This window comes from Lagenorhynchus albirostris, chromosome 3 (assembly GCF_949774975.1).
Source record: "Lagenorhynchus albirostris chromosome 3, mLagAlb1.1, whole genome shotgun sequence".
NCBI classification, from domain to species: Eukaryota; Metazoa; Chordata; class Mammalia; order Artiodactyla; family Delphinidae; genus Lagenorhynchus; species Lagenorhynchus albirostris.
In genome coordinates this window covers 29,266,896-29,284,045 of record NC_083097.1, presented here as the reverse complement: position 1 = coordinate 29,284,045, position 17,150 = coordinate 29,266,896, and the positions used below count along the sequence as shown (strand labels likewise).

The 17,150-nt window shown below is 42.6% G+C and overlaps 1 protein-coding gene across 1 annotated transcript in view; it reads right to left on the bottom strand.

Moving 5' to 3' along the window:
- The window catches only part of SPEF2 (sperm flagellar 2), a 170,632-nt gene that overhangs the window by 11,042 nt on the left and 142,440 nt on the right, over nt 1-17,150 (bottom strand). Inside the window, exons 32-33 of the mRNA XM_060146018.1 lie at nt 14,257-14,349; nt 822-1,001 (exon numbers count right to left, since the gene is read on the bottom strand). Coding sequence (XP_060002001.1) covers nt 822-1,001; nt 14,257-14,349 — 273 coding nt within the window. The remainder of the gene's footprint in view (nt 1-821; nt 1,002-14,256; nt 14,350-17,150) is intronic.

The window sequence follows — 17,150 nt, the reverse complement described above, 5'->3', positions numbered from 1 at the left end:
AGCTGTCATAGGAACTTCCCATTTTTTTCTCAGACAACCCATTATACTCTGTTTTGACAAACACGTGTGAAAGGAAAAGAACTGCAGCTAGGACACCCGAGGAGTCTGAACTGTGCAGCATCCCTCTCCCCTCTGGGTCCACAAAGAAGAGCAGAAAAAATCATTCCATCATGAGGGCCACTGCTCTGTCCCAAAAGGTCAGGTGAGTAAAAAGTCATGCCAATGGACACCTAATAAGTGTATTAGTCATTTCCCTGTTCTGAGGCTTTTCTACCTCCCCCAAAACAGGGAATGTCAACCCTTTAGAAATCGACAGGGGGATGTGAGGTTTTATTGGACATTAAGCTTTTCTGTCACTGGATGCAGGTGACACAAAGTGCCTGTGGAATTCAGGTGGCCAGGTTTGGGCCTGAAATACTATCAAGTGTCATATGCATGTGGGATGTGTCTGAGGCCTGAACTTGTTTTACATAGAATTTCCACAGAGGGTGACAAATAGTCTGGGTTGATACCCAGTTCTTTCATTTCTCAGGATCAGCACTTCATGCAAAGTAAAGGCTGCCCTTTACAGAGCAAACTTCGGTTTCACCAAAGAAACTTTGAGCAAATTTGGATTTAACTACCAAAACATTTTTTAGTTAGTGGGTCCCTGGTTCTTAATCCAATTGAGTAAGGCGTTATCGAAGACCTAGTAAAGCATCGTGTGAGGAACCTGGGAAAATACAGAGATTGATAAAAGCCAGTCTTCGTTCTTAGAAGTTTAGGATCTTTTGGAATCCCCTCCAGACCCCAACGCTAGTCCATTTCTGGACCGCAATTACCTTTTCTGCACCAAGAGGAGGCATTTCAATTGGCTGGAAGACGTGAGTCCCAGTGGCCACACTGAGGGCCCTGTAGACCCCTTCCACACTGTCTGGATGGCAAGCAAAATAAAGCAGCATCTGTGTGTAGTCAAGCTGAGGTGGATCCTTCTCACAGTCAGCAAATAATCTAAAGAAAAACTGTCACACAAAAGAATTTCAGCCACAGGTCAAATGCATACACTTTGGTAGACAGTAGATGGACGGGCAATGAAGAATCCCTCCCAAAGTTTTGAAATACGGTCACTTTCTGAGGACTGAATTACTATAATTAACATGTAATGAATGGTATGAACTGAAGAGTATGCTAAGTGAAAAAACATAAAAAGTAGGGCTAGAAACATTCTGATGTTAAAGAAAATTGTATGCTAATCAATGGTACCGACATACTTCGGAATGAATGTGCTAATTAAGGTGGCAGGGATGACATGTTAAGTAGGAAAAGGGAGAAAGGACCCCTCTGTCCATGCTCAGCTCCATCCTGACAAACTGGGCCCTGACTCCCAACCGTGAAGCTTCTGGTACATCTCACTCCCTGGGGAGTAGGGAGAAGGCAGGGAACAATGCCCAAAGCCACTGGGACTTGAGCCATTAGACTCTTTAAACTGGCCCACGTTGCACTGAACTCCCCAGACTATTGACCGTAATGTGACTTCTTCCAGTGTAGACTCCCATGCGGAAAGAGTGTGCTTATCTCTGAATATCAGCTTGTTTGGCAAGTCTCTCCCGCATCCTGAATGACTGAGCTGACGCTCAGATCTAGATGCAGTGTCTCATGCATTTGACAGCATGAGGAGTTAGTACTCCGGGACCTAATATCCTCTGGGGCCCCGCAAAACCTAGGCCAAGCTCTGGGACACAGAGGTCACACTTAAGCAACTACGCAGCCTGTTTGGGGAGGTGACTGGCTCTTCTCAAACATCGGCATGCAGTGACCTGGAGAATCTTTTTTTTTTTTTTTTTAATAAATATGTCTGTTTATAAAGTCATGGAACTGATATTTTTAACATCGTAATTGTAGTATAATTGCTTTATATTGTTGTTTAGTTTCTGCTGTATAACAAAGTAAATCAGCTATACGTATACATATATTCCCATATCTCCTCCCTCTTGTGTCTCCCTCCCACCCTCCCTATCCCACCCCTCTAGGTCGTCACAAAGCACTGAGCTCATCTCCCTGTGCTATGCAGCTGCTTCCCACTAGCCATCCATCTTACATTTGGTAGTGTATATATGTCCATGCTACTCTTGCACTTCTTCCCAGCTTACACTTCCCCCTCCCCATGTCCTCAAGTCCATTCTCTATGTCTGCATATTTATTCCTGTCCTGCCCCTAGGTTCATCAGAACCATTTTCTTTTTTTTTTTTAATTCCATACATATGTGTTAGCATAGGTATTTGTTCTTCTCTCAATTTCGTTTCTTTTTATGGCTGAGTAATATTCCATTGTATATATGTGCCATGTCTTCTTCATCCATTCATCTGTCGATGGACACTTAGGTTGCATCCATGTCCTGGTTATTGTAAATAGAGGTGAAATGAACATTGTGGTACATGTCTCTTTATTATTATTATTTTTTTAATTATTATTATTTTTTGCAGTACACGGGACTCTCATCGTTGTGGGCTCTCCCGTTGCGGAGCACAGGCTCCGGACGCGCAGGCTCAGCGGCCATGGCTCACAGGCCCAGCCGCTCCGAGGCTTGTGGGATCTTCCAGGACCGGGGCAGAAACCCACGTCCCCTGCATCGGCAGGCAGACTCTCAACCACTGCGCCACCAGGGAAGCCCCCGTGTCTCTTTTTAAATTATGGTTCTCAAGGTATATGCCTAGTAGTTCTATTTTTAGTTTCTTAAGGAACATTCATACTGTTCTCCATAGTGGCTGTATCAAGTTACAGTCCCACCAACAGTGCAAGTGGGTTCCCTTTTCTCCACACCCTCTCCAGCATTTATTGTTTATAGATTTTTTGATGATGGCCATTCTGACCAGTGTGAGGTGATACCTCATTGTAGTTTTGATTTGCAGTCCTCTAATGATTAGTGATGTTGAGCATCCTTTCATGTGTTTGTTGGCAGTCTGTATATCTTTTTCGGAGAAATGTTTATTTAGGTCTTCTGCCCATTTTTGGATTGAGTGGTCTGTTTTTTGATATTGAGCTGCTTGTATATTTTGGATATTAATCCTTTGTCAGTTACTTCATTTGCAAATATTTTCTCCCATTCTGAAGGTTGTCTTTTTCTCTTGTTTATGTTTTCCTTTGCTGTGCAAAAGATTTTAAGTTTCATTAGGTCCCATTTGTTTATTTTTGTTTTTATTTCCATTTCTCTAGGAGGTGGGTCAAAAAAGATCTTACTGTGATTTATGTCAAAGAGTGTTCTTCCTATGTTTCCCTCTATGAGTTTTATAGTGTCCAGTCTTACATTTAGGTCTTTAATCCATTTTGAGTTTATTTTTGTGTATGGTGTTAGGGAGTGTTCTAATTTCATTCTTTTACATGTAGCTGTCCAGTTTTCCCAGCACCACTTATTGAAGAGGCTGTCTTTTCTCCATTGTATATTCTTGCCTCCTTTATCAAAGATAAGGTGACCGGGCTTCCCTGGTGGTGCAGTGGTTGAGAGTCCGCCTGCTGATGCAGGGGACACAGGTTCGTGCCCTGGTCCAGGAGGAGCCCACATGCTGCGGAGCGGCTAGGCCTGTGAGCCATGGCTGCTGAACCTTTGCATCCGGAGCCTGTGCTCTGCAACAGGAGAGGCCACAACAGTGAGAGGCCCATGTACCGCAAAAAAATAAAAAAATAAAAATAAAAAAAATAAGGTGACCATATGTGTGTGGGTTTATCTCTAGGCTTTCTATCCTGTTCCATTGATCTATATTTCTGTTTTTGTTCCAGTACCATACTGTCTTGATTACTGTAGCTTTGTAGTATAGTCTGAAGTCAGGGAACCTGATTCCTCCAGCTTCGTTTTTCTTTCTCAATATTGCTTTCACTATTTGGGGTCTTTTTTGTTTCCATACATATTGTGAAATTTTTTGTTCTAGTTCTGTGAAAAGTGACATTGGTAGTTTGATAGGGATTGCATTGAATCTGTAGATTGCTTTAGTCATTTTCACAGTGTTGATTCTTCCAGTCCAAGAACATGGTATATCTCTCCATCTGTATCATCTTGAATTGCTTTCATCAGTGTCTTATAGTTTTCTGCATATAGGTTTCTTGTCTCCTTAGGTAGGTTTATCCTTAGGTATTTTATTCTTTTTGTTGCAGTGGTAAATGGGAATGTTTCCTTAATTTCTCTTTCAGATTTTTCATCATTAGTGTATAGGAATGCCAGAGATTTCTGTGCATTAATTTTGTATCCTGCTACTTTACCAAATGCATTGATTAGCTCTAGTAGTTTTCTGGTAGCATCTTTAGGATTCTCTTTGTATAGTATTATGTCATCTGCAAACAGTGACAGCTCTACTTCTTCTTTTCCGATTTGGATTCCTTTTATTTCTTTTTCTTCTCTGATTGCTGTGGCTAAAACTTCCAAAACTATGTTGAATAATAGTGGTGAGAGTGGGCAATCTTGTCTTGTTCCTGATCTAAGTGGAATGGTTTCAGTTTTTCACCATTGAGAATGATGCTGGCTGTGGGTTTGTCATATATGGTCTTTATTATGTTGAGGTAAGTTCTCTCTAGGCCTACTTTCTGGAGGGTTTTTATCATATATGGGTGTTGAATTTTGTCAAAAGCTTTATCTGCATCTATTGAGATGATCATATGGTATTTCTCCTTCACTTTGTTAATATGGTTTATCACATTGATTGATTTGTTTATATTGAAGAATCCTTGCATTCCTGAGATAAACCCCAGTTGATCATCATGTATGATCCTTTTAATGTGCTGTTGGATTCTGTTTGCTAGTATTTTTTTGAGGATTTTTGCATCTCTGTTCATCAGTGATATTGGCCTATAGTTTTCTTTTTTTGTGACATCTTTTGTCTGGTTTGGGTATCAGGGTGATGGTGGCCTTGTAGAATGAGTTTGGGAGTGTTCCTCCCTGTGCTATATTTTGGAAGAGTTAGAGAAGGATAGGTGTTAGCTCTTTTCTAAATGTTTGATAGAATTTGCCTGGGAAGCTGTCTGGTCCTGGGCTTTTGTTTGTGGGAAGATTTTTAATTTCAGTGCCTGTGATTGGTCTGTTTATATTTTCTATTTCTTCCTGATTCAGTATCCGAAGGTTGTGCTTTTCTAAGTATTTGTCCATTTCTTCCAGGTTGTCCATTTTATTGGTATAGAGTTGCTTGTAGTAGTCTCTTAGGATGCTTTGTGTTTCTGCAGTGTCTGTTGTAACTTCTCCTTTTTCATTTCTAATTTTATGAGTTGAGTACACTCCCTCTTTTTCTTGATGAGTTTGCTAATGGTTTATCAATTTTGTTTATCTTCTGAAAGAACCAGCTTTTAGTTTTATTGATCTTTGCTATTGTTTCCTTCATTTTTTTTTCATTTATTTCTGATCTGATCTTTATGATTTCTTTCCTTTTGCTAACTTTGTGGTTCTTTTGTTCTTCTTTCTCTAATTGCTTTAGGTGTAAGGTTAGGTTGTTTATTTGAGATTTTTCTTGTTTCTTGAGGTAGGATTGTATTGCTATAAACTTCTCTCTTAGAACTGCTTTTGCTGCATCACAGAGGTTTTGTTTGGGTCGTCATGTTTTCATTGTCATTTGTTTCTAGGTATTTTTTTTATTTCCTCTTTGATTTCTTCAGTGATCTCTTGGTTATTTAGTAATGTATTGTTTAGCCTCCATGTGTTTGTATTTTTTACACTTTTTTTCCTGTAATTGATATCTAGTCTCATAGCGTTGTGGTCGGAAAAGATACTTGATATGATTTCAATTTTCTTAAATTTACTAAGGCTTGATTTGTGACCCAAGATATGATCTTTCCTGGAGAATGTTCCATGAGCACTTGAGAAGAAAGTGTATTCTGTTGTTTTTGGATGGAATGTCCTATAAATATCATTTAAGTCCGCCTTGTTTAATGTGTCATTTAAAGCTTGTGTTTCCTTATTTATTTTCATTTTGGATGATCTGTCCATTGGTAAAAGTGGGGTGTTAAAGTCTCCTACTATGATTGTGTTACTGTCGATTTCCCCTTTTATGGCTGTTAGCATTTGCCTTATGTATTGCGGTGCTCCTATGTTGGGTGCATCAATATTTACAACTGTTATATCTTCTTTGATTGATCCTTTGATCATTATGTAGTGTCCTTCTTTGTCTCTTGTAATAGTCTTTATTTTAAAGTTTATTTTGTCTGATATGAGAATTGCTACTCCAGCTTTCTTTTGATTTCCATTTGCATGCTATATCTTTCTCCCTCCCCTCACTTTCAGTCTGTATGTGTCCCTAGGTCTGAAGTGGGTCTCTTGTAGACTGCATATATACAGGTCTTGTTTTTGTATCCATTCAGCCAGTCTATGTTTTTTGGTGGCAGCATTTAATCCATTTACATTTAAGGTAATTATTGATATGTACATTCCTATTACCATTTTCTTAATTGTTTTGGGTTTGTTATTGTAGGTCTTTTCCTTCTCTTGTGTTTCTTGCCTAGAGAAGTTCCTTTAGCATTTCTTGTAAAGCTGGTTTGGTGGTGCTGACTTCTCTTAGCGTTTGCTTGTCTGTAAAGGTTTTAATTTCTCCATCAAATCTGAATGAGATCCTTGTTGGGTAGAGTAATATTGGTTGTAGGTTTTTCCCTTTCATCACTTTAAATATGTCCTGCCACTCCCTTCTGTCTTGCAGAGTTTCTGCTGAAAGATCAGCTGTTAACCTTATGGGGATTCCCCTGTACGTTATTTGTTGCTTTTCCCTTGCTGCTTTTAATATTTTTTCTTTGTATTTAATTTTTGATAGTTTGATTAATATTAATATCTTGGTGTGTTTCTCCTTGGATTTATGCTGTATGGGACTCTCTGTGCTTCCTGGAGTTGATTGACTATTTCCTTTCCCATATTAGGGAAGTTTTTAACTATAATCTCTTCAAATATTTTCTTAGTCCTTTTTTTATTCTCTTCTTCTTCTGGGACCCCTATAATTCTAATGTTGGTGCATTTAATGTTGTCCCAGAGGTCTCTAAGACTGTCCTCAATTCTTTTCATGCTTTCTTCTTTATTCTGCTCTGCAGTAGTTATTTCTACTATTTTATCATCCAGGTCACTTGTCCGTTCTTTTGCCTCAGTTATTCTGCTATTGATTCTTTCTAGAGAATTTTTAATTTCATTTATTGTGTTGTTCCTCACTGTTTGTTTGCTTGTTAGTTCTTCTAGGTCCTTGTTAAACGTTTCTTGTATTTTCTCCATTCTATTTACAAGATTTTGCATCATCTTTACTACCATTACTGTGAATTCTTTTTCAAGTAGACTCCCTCTTTCCTCTTCATTTGTTTGGCCTGGTGGGTTTTTACTTTGCTCCTTCATCTGCTGCATATTTCTCTGTCTTCTCATTTTCCTTAACTTACTGTGTTTGGGGTCTCCTTTTTGCAGGCTGCAGGTTCGTAGTTCCCGTTGTTTTTGGTTTCTGCCCCCAGTGGATGAGGTTGGTCCAGTGGGTTGTGTAGGCTTCCTGGTGGAGGGCACTGGTGCCTGTGTTCTGGTAGATGAGGCTGGATCTTGTCTTTCTGCTGGGCAGTGTTGTGTCCAGTGGTAGGTTTTGGGGTGTCTGTGAACTTACTATGATTTTAGGCAGCCTCTCTGCTAATGGGTGGGGTTGTGTTTGTCTTGCTGGCTGTTTGGCATAGGGTGTCCAGCAGTGGGGATTGCTGATCATTGAGTGGATCTGGGTCTTTGCATTGAGATGGAGATCTCTGGGAGAGCTCTCGCCGATTGATATTACATGGGGCCAGGAGGTCTCTGGTGGTCAAGTGTCCTGAACTCAGCTCTCCCACCTCAGAGGCTAAGGCCTGACAGCTCGCCAGAGCACCAAGACCCTGTCAGTCACACAGCTCAGAAGAAAAGGGAGGGAAAAACATTACATAAAATAAAATAAAGTTATTAAAATAAAAAGTTTTAAAAAATTATTTTACAAAGAGTAATTAAAAAGAAAAAGAGAGCAGCCAAACCAATAAACAAATCCACTAATGATAACAAGTGCTAAAAACTATACTAAGATACACATAAAAATCAGAAACTAGTCAGTCATATACAGCAAACCCCAAGTCTACAGTTGCTCTCAAAGTCCACCACCTCAATTTTGAGATGATTCATTGTCTGTTCAGGTATTCCACAGATGCAGGGTACATCAAGTTGATTGTGGAGATTTAATCTGCTGCTCCTGAGGCTGCTGGGAGAGATTTCCCTTTCTCTTCTTTGTTTGCACAGCTCCTGGGGCTCAGCTTTGGATTTGGCCCCGCCTCTGTGTGTAGGTCACCTTCTGGCACCTGTTCTTTGCCCACACCAGAGGGTGTTAAAGGAGCGGCTGCTTAGGGGGCTCTGGCTCTCTGAGGCCAGGAGGGAGGGGCACGGAATGTGGGGCAAGCCTGTGAGGGCAGAGGCCAGTGTGACGTTGCAGCAGCCTGAGCCGTACTGTGTGTTCTTCCAGCGAAGTTGTCTGTGGATCACGGGCCCCTGGCAGTTGCGGGCTGCACAGGTTCCTGGGAGGAGAGATGTGGACAGTGACCTGTGCTTGCACACAGGCTTTCTGGTGGCTGCAGTAACAGCCTTAGCATCTCATGCCCGTCTCTGGGGTCCGTGCTGATAGCCGCGGCTCGCACCTGTCTCTGGAGCTCCTTTAGGTGGTGCTCTGAATCCCCCCTCCTCGCGCACCCCTAAACAATGGTCTGTTGCCTCTTAGGCAGGTCCAGACTTTTCCCCGGACTCCCTCGCGGCTAGCCGTGGTGCACTAACCCCCTGCAGGCTGTGTTCACGCCGCCAACCCCAGTCCTCTCCCTGTGCTCTGACCGAAGCCCGAGCCTCAGCTCCCAGCCCCCGCCAGCCCTGGCGGGTGAGCAGACAAGCCCCTCGGGCTGGCGAGTGCCGGTTGGCACCGATCCTCTGTGCGGGAATCTCTCCGCTTTGCCCTCCGCACCCCTGTTGCTGTGCTCTCCTCCACCGCCCCGAAGCTTCCCCCCTCCGCCACCCACAGTCTCCGCCCACGAAGGGGCTTCCTAGTGTGTGGAGACCTTTCCTCCTTCACAGCTCCCTCCCACTGGTGCAAGTCCAGTCCCTATTCTTTTGTCTCTGTTTTTTTGTTTGTTTTGTTTTCTTTGGCCCTACCCAGGTACGTGGGGAGTATTTTGCCTTTTGGGAAGTCTGAGGTCTTCTGCCAGCGTTCAGTAGGAGTTGTTCCACATGTAGATGTATTTTTGATGTATTTGTGGAACGGAAGGTGATCTCTACGTCTTACTCCTCTGCCATCTTGAAGGTCCTCTGGAGAATCTTTTAAAAATGTATGTATATGTATAGCTGATTCACTTTGTTATAAAGCAGAAATGAACACACCATTGTAAAGCAATTATACTCCAATAAAGACATTAAAAAATATAAAAATAAAATGTAGATTCTTATTAAGTAAACGGCTCTGGAGCAGTCTCAGATTCTGCATGTTTAGCAAGCTCCTATACAATTCCCAAGATGCTGGCCCTGGCCTACACTTAAAGAAGCAAGTGCCTAGGTCTAGAGACACCACGTTATTCTTTATTACTGACACTCCTTACAACTATGAGCAAGTCCAATTATACATCCATGAGATAACAATTGGAAAAATTATTTTCTATTTGACAAATCCAATAAAATTTAAATAAGAATAACTTTGATAGGAAAATACATGAAGTCTGTTATGCCATGAATCTGAAAAGAATCTTAGAGGTCAATGGGCTCTGCAAGCTCGTTCATTCAGTCACCCCTTTTTATCAAACGTTTACTGAGGGTCTGCTGTAACACCGAGCTAGGCTCAGATGCTTTGAAACACTCTCTGATGGTAAGGCAGCCTTAGGCATTTGAAGAGTCATGATCCAGCTTTTGGGTTCCTTTAGGACCTTATATTTTCTTCATCTTCCCACTTGCCTTTGGAAGTCCTCAGGGATTCCCAGCAGGACTAGGGGTAGAAGGGAGCTGACACCAACAGATAACCATGGCATTGTCCTTTCATGTTTATCTTCCATTTCTTTCATATGAATCCTTGAACTTTAATACTATTTTCATTGAAATGCTCTTAAAAAGGCTGTGTAGGTGCAACACATTATTTCCACTAACAGAGAAGTTCAATGTGATATATTGAAGGAAGATGGGCAAAAATAAAATAAGTTGACATGTGAACTCTTCCTGTAATTACACATGCTTGATTTTAAACCAATGGATGAGACATTCAAAAAAGGTGAGGCCTGCTATGTTCTTAAGATCATTTAAAATGTTGTTATAGGAAGACTCCTAAGGAGGCTTCAGAGTTTCCCTGGAAAACCCCCTCAAATACATATCTTGTATAGTCCCTTGCCCTTGAGTATGGGTGGGATGTGTAAATATGATGGAAAGCCAATTTTCAGGAGTAAAGGTAAAGAGATTTTGCAGACACAAGGTCCTTAATCAGTTGATTTTGTGTTAATCAAACGAGAGCTCAACCTTGGGCTCTGATCTAATCATGTGAGCCGTTTTAAAAAGGACCCAGGACTTCAGGGAGAGATTTGAAGCCAGCAAGATGCTTTCCTGCTGGCCATGAAGAGGCAAACTCTGAAACTGTGAGAGGGCGTGTGGCAGGGAACAACAGGCAGCCTCTCGGAGCTGAAGATCTCAGTCCTACAACTGCACGGATCTGAATTCTGCCAGCAGTGCACCTTGGAAGCCAGTCCTGGAACCAATATAGGAATTGGCCTCAGCTAAGATTGCAACCCCAGCTGACACCTTGATTTTAGCCTTCTGAGACCCTGAGCAGAGGACCCAGCTAAGCCATGACTGGACTTCTGACTTACAGAAACTCTGAGGTAATAATTGGGCCTTGGTTTAAGCCACTAAATTTGTGGAAATTTCTTACATAGACTCAAAACCCAACACAAATACTATGGTTTCATTCATTCAACAAGTACTTATTGACTATGCAGAACCTTAGACGGCTCCAGAAAAGTACTTAGGACTGTTCTAGACTGTTCTAGGTGCTTGAAATGCACTTACTAGGAAAGAGATAAAGATGCGTGCTTTTAAGGAGCTTAATTTCTAGAAGAGGAAGACAGACAGAATAAATAAAGTAAATTAGATAGTCATTATGGAAACACAGGGAAAAAATGTAGGTCAAGGAAAGGGGAATTGGAGTGAAGGGTGGGGAAGAGGGGCAGGTTGCAGAATTGAGAAGATGAAAATTGGACAAAGGTTGGAGGTGGGCAGGGAGTAGGCAGGTAGGACACGCAGGGGAAGGGCCACACAGGCAGAGGAGAGTGCTGAGGCCAGTGTCCTCAGGTAGGAGCATGCCTGCACATTTGATCAACAGGGAGGAGGCCAGAGTGGCTGAGGCAGGGGACAGAAGAGGCAAGGCCGGTTGGTTTCTTGAGGACTTTGGGTTTTCCTCTGACTAAAACGCAGTGCTGTGGGATGGCTGGAGTAGAGGCTGCTGTGATCTGCCTGTGACCTGAGCCAAGACAAGGGAGACATGGAGGACCTGTGATGAGGCCGCTGCTGTCATGCAGGTGAAGTTGGCTGGTTTGTTCCAGTGACAACAATGGGACTTGGAACAGGTGGTCTGATCCTGGACGTATTTTGAGGGTAGAACTACAGGCATTTCCTGAAGGACTGGATGTGGGGTTTTGAAAAGGAAGAGAACTGGGGATGACTCCTAGGGTTTTGGCCTGAGCAAGAGGAAGGACAGAGTTGCCACTGACCAACATGGAGAGGGCTCTAGGTGAAGGTGGGGCAGTGGGGTGGTGGGGATGGGAGGTCAGGGACCCAGTCTTGGATATGATGAGTTTGAAATGTCTACTAGAACATTCAAGTGGAGGTGTCCAATAGACAGTCGTGTCTAGGAGTCTAACATTTGGAAGAGAGGTTAGGGGTGGTGGAAATAGACACTTGGGATTTGTTAGCAAAAAGCTAGTATTTCAAACCACGAGCCCGGCTTCAACAAATATTAACAGCCCAAAGAAATAGAAGGATTTCATGTGGACGGAAGCTGTGGAGAAGAGATTAAGACAAAACCGTAAATTTGCATACGGTGAGATTAAATTGCCTTTTCTCAAGAAATCCCTATGAATTTTTAAAACACTGGAATAGTTGCCCTTGATGTTGTGTGGAAAGCTGGGCAGCCAGGCCATGGCTGAACCTTGTCAGTTATAAGGAAGTGAGTGGTCACTGTCGGGGACAACGATGTGATTGCAACACGGATGTGTCTCAGGGTTCCTTTTACGGATGCAACTGGACCTCTTACCCAGTGCCTAGGACTCTGAGGTCATCTGAGCCCACAGACAGCAGGAATTACAGTCTGTCCCTGGGACCCCTGGCAGCCCTGGATTGTAGAGAACACAGATGACAAAGCAGGGGAGCTGGATGTGGCCAGCTAGATCGTAGGCCAAGCCCTCCTTTTAAGAGCCAAGCAGAGGCCCCAGCAGGTGAAGGGATCTATTCAAGGTCCTACAGTGGGTCATGTCAGAACTGGGAGCAGAGGCCAGGGATCCTGACGCTCAGAATTCCTCTTCATGGGGTGTTTTCTCCCCTGATTTGGTCTTTACTTACTCTAATTATGGCCAAAAAAGTAAACGTATTATATTGTTTTATGTTTTCCCTTTGCACCCCTTTCTTTAGCTTCTTAACCATTAACTGGTGTTTTACCATGTAGAGTTAGCGTGGTTAGCTTCTGTTTAGCTGACACTGACATCGGGCTAACTGTGTGCCAATCACTGTTCTAAAAGTACCACACATATGAACTCACGCTGCACAACACTCCCAGCAGAGAGGGATGAAAATAAAACAACAGCACAGAGAGGGTAGGTAACTCCATCGAGACCTCGCAGCTTGTCAGCCGTGGCATCTGTGCTTTTAATCCCAGTTGAAGGGTGTTGAGATTTATGAAATGCTGAGCATCCAGTCCATGGGGCAGAGAGGACACCACCCTCTTCTGTCCTCTGGACAACACACACACACACACACACACACACACACACACACACACCTGTCAACCATCCTTTGCCCTGTAAGAGCGCTTCTTTCTCAGGCTCTGTGGTCCTGCCTCTGCCCCCCACTTTGTTCCTTTCCTATGTTCACTTTCCAGCAGTTTGGGTAGCAGCAGGTGGGAGCCACACCCTTCCTTGGCATCCCAAGGCCCTTTCCAGCCTCACTGTGTCGCAGTCCTCGGGACTGACCAACACAGGCTGTCTCCCGCCTTTAGCAGCTCTGTGAGCCATGGAAGGGCTCTGCTCTGATAAACACTTCTAAAAACTTCTGGCTGAAAAGGAAGTTACTTGACATCGTATTCAGACTGCTGGCTTCTTCCCAAGGAAGGAAGAACCTGTTTCTATTGTTGACAGATTTGTTCAAAGAATCATATAGAGACACCTTCCAAAGCTTTACAGGAGAACTGAGCTCAGTCCTCCCGTTTAGAAAACAACCAACAACCAAAACAAAAAACTGCCCGTGCAACTGCCAGCCTCATGTCTTGGACATTTTTTGGTAACTCCCTGACCCCTTTCTTTCACCTGCTCTCCTGCTAGCATCTAAGAGAGATGCTCAAAGAATATGCGTCCAATGGAAGGGAATTGCTCACTTTCAGGTTACGACTGGAGTCATGTTCAATTTTGCACTGCAATTTTTAACCCATGGAGGGCTGAATTGATCCATCGATAAAAAAGTTTGCTCTCATGTCTGAACCTACCATTCAACATTTCTCATATTTTATTGAGCTTGGATGTGTTGAAGTCAGAATGTTTTTCAGATTTTAAGGGCTTGCATTCTATTGTGGCCTCAGGGATAGAAGCTAATGATAACAATAATGATGATGATGATACTTCTGATGATAATAATGATAATCTGACGGGTAGTGGGCAATACAGTAGGCAAACTCTTGGAATGTTGCTCAAGTTAGTCAAAATCAAAGAGAAACGAACAAAGACATATATTGGTGAAAGTCAGTTCTTATCCAAAGCTTTTACAATTGGAAGGGCATTTAGCGAAAAGTGTGTTCAGTACCAGCTTATTTGCTAGATGAGAAGAGTGAAACCCGGAGAGCTCATGGATATTGTCTGGGATCACATAGTGAGTAAACAGGAGAAGCCTGTCTAAGATATTGGTCCCTGCTTCCCTCCAGACTCTCCTATGCTGTCGCCATAGTGAATATTAAACTCTGCACCTGGGGGATACAGCAAAGGACCCGGGAGTCGGGGTGGAGTCTAAGACTAATTACACAAGTGGGAGAAAAGACAAGAAATGGATCAATGTTATGGAATTACCTCTATTAGATGCTCCTGCCTATTGAATGGCAGAGGTTCAAGGGGATTTTCTGGAATTTTTATATCTTCATCTCCCGTAAACCACAGACCAGCCTACACAGAAAACAAAAATGAGAATCATTAAAGTTACACTGAGATGTAATTGTTCCTCTGAAAACCACAGAGATTGAAGCCATCTCTGCAGGGGTCTAGAGCAGTGGTCTCCAAAGTAGGGTGCAGAAACCATGGGGATGCTGGAGAAAATACTAGAACTTCCATTCACATGTATTGGATCTCATTCTTTTGTAATTTTTATTTTAAAAAATTTGATAGTGTATAGAATGCATTAGTGCAGTAGTACACATGAATAATTTATGAATGAAACCCCACACACTGGGGTGCCTGCTGCACTGTAACTGCTGCGGCATGCAGTGAAGCTGGGAGGTCGCCGCCCGGGATGTTGCTTGCATAGCAGTACTTTGGAGGGGTCAGTGCCCTCCACTAGCTCATATCGCTCATGTCCTGTTCATGTTGCTCTCTGTTCTTGGAGCCTAGCGTGGTGCTGGGGCATATTGTTGGTGTTGGAAATCTTTGCTGAGTGAGTGACTGACTGAATCAAGAGCTCAGGACCTACTTTTTAATGACAACCTTCATTCTCAGCCCATGTCTGACACTGATTACCAAATCCCTCGGTTCCCATTTGGTGATGCCTCACCCCCTCTCCCTTCCTCTCACATCTACTGCTGCCATGCTGGTGTACAGCCTCATTGCCTCCATCACAGGCTGCTCCAGCAACCTTGGAGCTGTCTTCATTTCCAGTCTTTCTCTTATTTGTTTCAGCTCAGACCATTTGACCATATCAGTTTTCTCAAAACTTTAATCTTGTCATGTCATTCTCTGCTTAGAACCATTTCCTACTCTTGCTCTTTTGCTCACATCATTACTCCCACCTGAGGTGATTACCTGTTCACCAATGTAAACCTATTCATCTTTCCAGACCCAGCTTAGATCACACCTCCTCAGGGAAGCCCTCTTTGATCTCTCCTCGAAACTCCAATTTGACTTGTTTATACCAGATATTTGGCATTCAGTTCATTCCTTTGGGTGTTTTCATTCATGTCTGCTACTGAACATCAGGTATTAATTCCTCGGGTTCAAAGAACGTGTCTTGCCAATCTTAACTTTTAAACATGTCAAGCACTTCATATACATAAGCATATTGTTCCTAGGTCTTTCTCCCTTACCATCTTCCAGAGGGACAATCTACCATTGGCACTGCCTACTTCCAAGAACCATTGGCCAGCCTAACCTGACTCTGGCCTGTGCTTGTGCCTTCTTTCCTTCAAAGAATCACCCATGTTTTGAGAGAAGGCTGGAGTGACACTAGGTAGCTTGTAAGGGGATGCAGCCCCCAGAGTTGAGGACCGGGTTTTCTTTTCATTTAGAACAGAGGAGTGCTGGCCATGCAGAAGCCTGTGAGGGAGAAGACACAGAAGCAGCTAAGGTCCAGCACGGGCTCGGGCTTTGAATGTAAGTGCTTTGCACTGACTGGGAAGAATCCTTGCCCAGTGGCCAATCTGTGGACCATAAGTACCACTCCATGGAGAATAGAGAGATGAGGAATGTAGGTAAGATTTATGCTTCAGGTCATGATGGAGTGACAAAGCTCAGAATTACCCTCCTGCCTTAAACAATAAAAAAAATGACCAATATATATGTAACATAATTTTTTCAGACGTTAGACAACAGGCAACTCAGGACAGTAATTCCTGAAATAAGGAGAACAATGAGGACCCAAGTATTGCTCAGGCTACAGTGTCAGGAGAGGCACCCAGATAGAGCTGGCGCATCCTGCTGGATTGACAAGATAGATTTGGAGCTGGGGGAGGCCATGATGACTAGAATTTTCAGGGCAAAACACTAGAGATGCACTGAAAGAGAGGGTGAGCCCTACAGATCTGTAGAAAGATCTCCTCAAGTCTTGACTGAAAGCCAACCTCTTGTTGTATGTGTGGAAAATGCCAGAAGCTGGAGAAAGAACCACAGGAAAGGAGTAAGCTGAACTGTTCCTGAGTCTCACACAGGGCTGGGACTATGTTACTACCAGGGAAAACTTTACCACCTGGCAGAGTGGAAGGACCTCCTGATACACAAGGCATTGGGTAGCACTCCCAGGAGGATATTGCCTTAGTAGTGGGGCTAGATTAGCCCTAAACTAAAGGTTGCTCTGGACCCACCCTTATCAATCTTAATGTAACCTTGAAAGGATAAAACTGATTGCAAATAACATTACTGTATGCCCGACAATATTTAAAGGTATATAAAATTGGACACCCACCAATATAAAATGTATAACATCTGGCATCCTATACAAAGGCATGCAAAGAAGCCAGAAAATATAACCCATAGTCAGAAGAAACATCAATCAATAGAAACAAACACCGAAATACACAGATGATAGAATGAACAGACAAGGATGTTCATTTAGCTGTTCTAAATATATTTCATTTATTCAAGGAGACAGAGAAAAATGCATATAATGAAGAGAGAAATGAAGGATATAAAAAAAGACCCAACTTAAAGAGATCAAAAATATATTTCAAATAAAAATGCTCTGGATTGTATTAATAATAGATTTGACTCTGCAAAGGAAATTATCAGTGAACTAGAAGATGGAGAAGTAGAAATGAATACAAAATGAAGTCAGAGAGAAAAAAAAATTGGAAAGAAAAAAGAATCCAGGATCAGCATCCTGTGGGACAAACATGTGACTGGATTTTGAGAATGGGAGAGAGGAGTACAGAAAAAATATTTGGAAAAAAATTTCTGAAAATTTTCCAAATTTGACAAAAACGGCAAGCCCACAGGTGCAGGAAACTCAGTGAAACACAAGCAAAAGAAATATGAACAAAAGC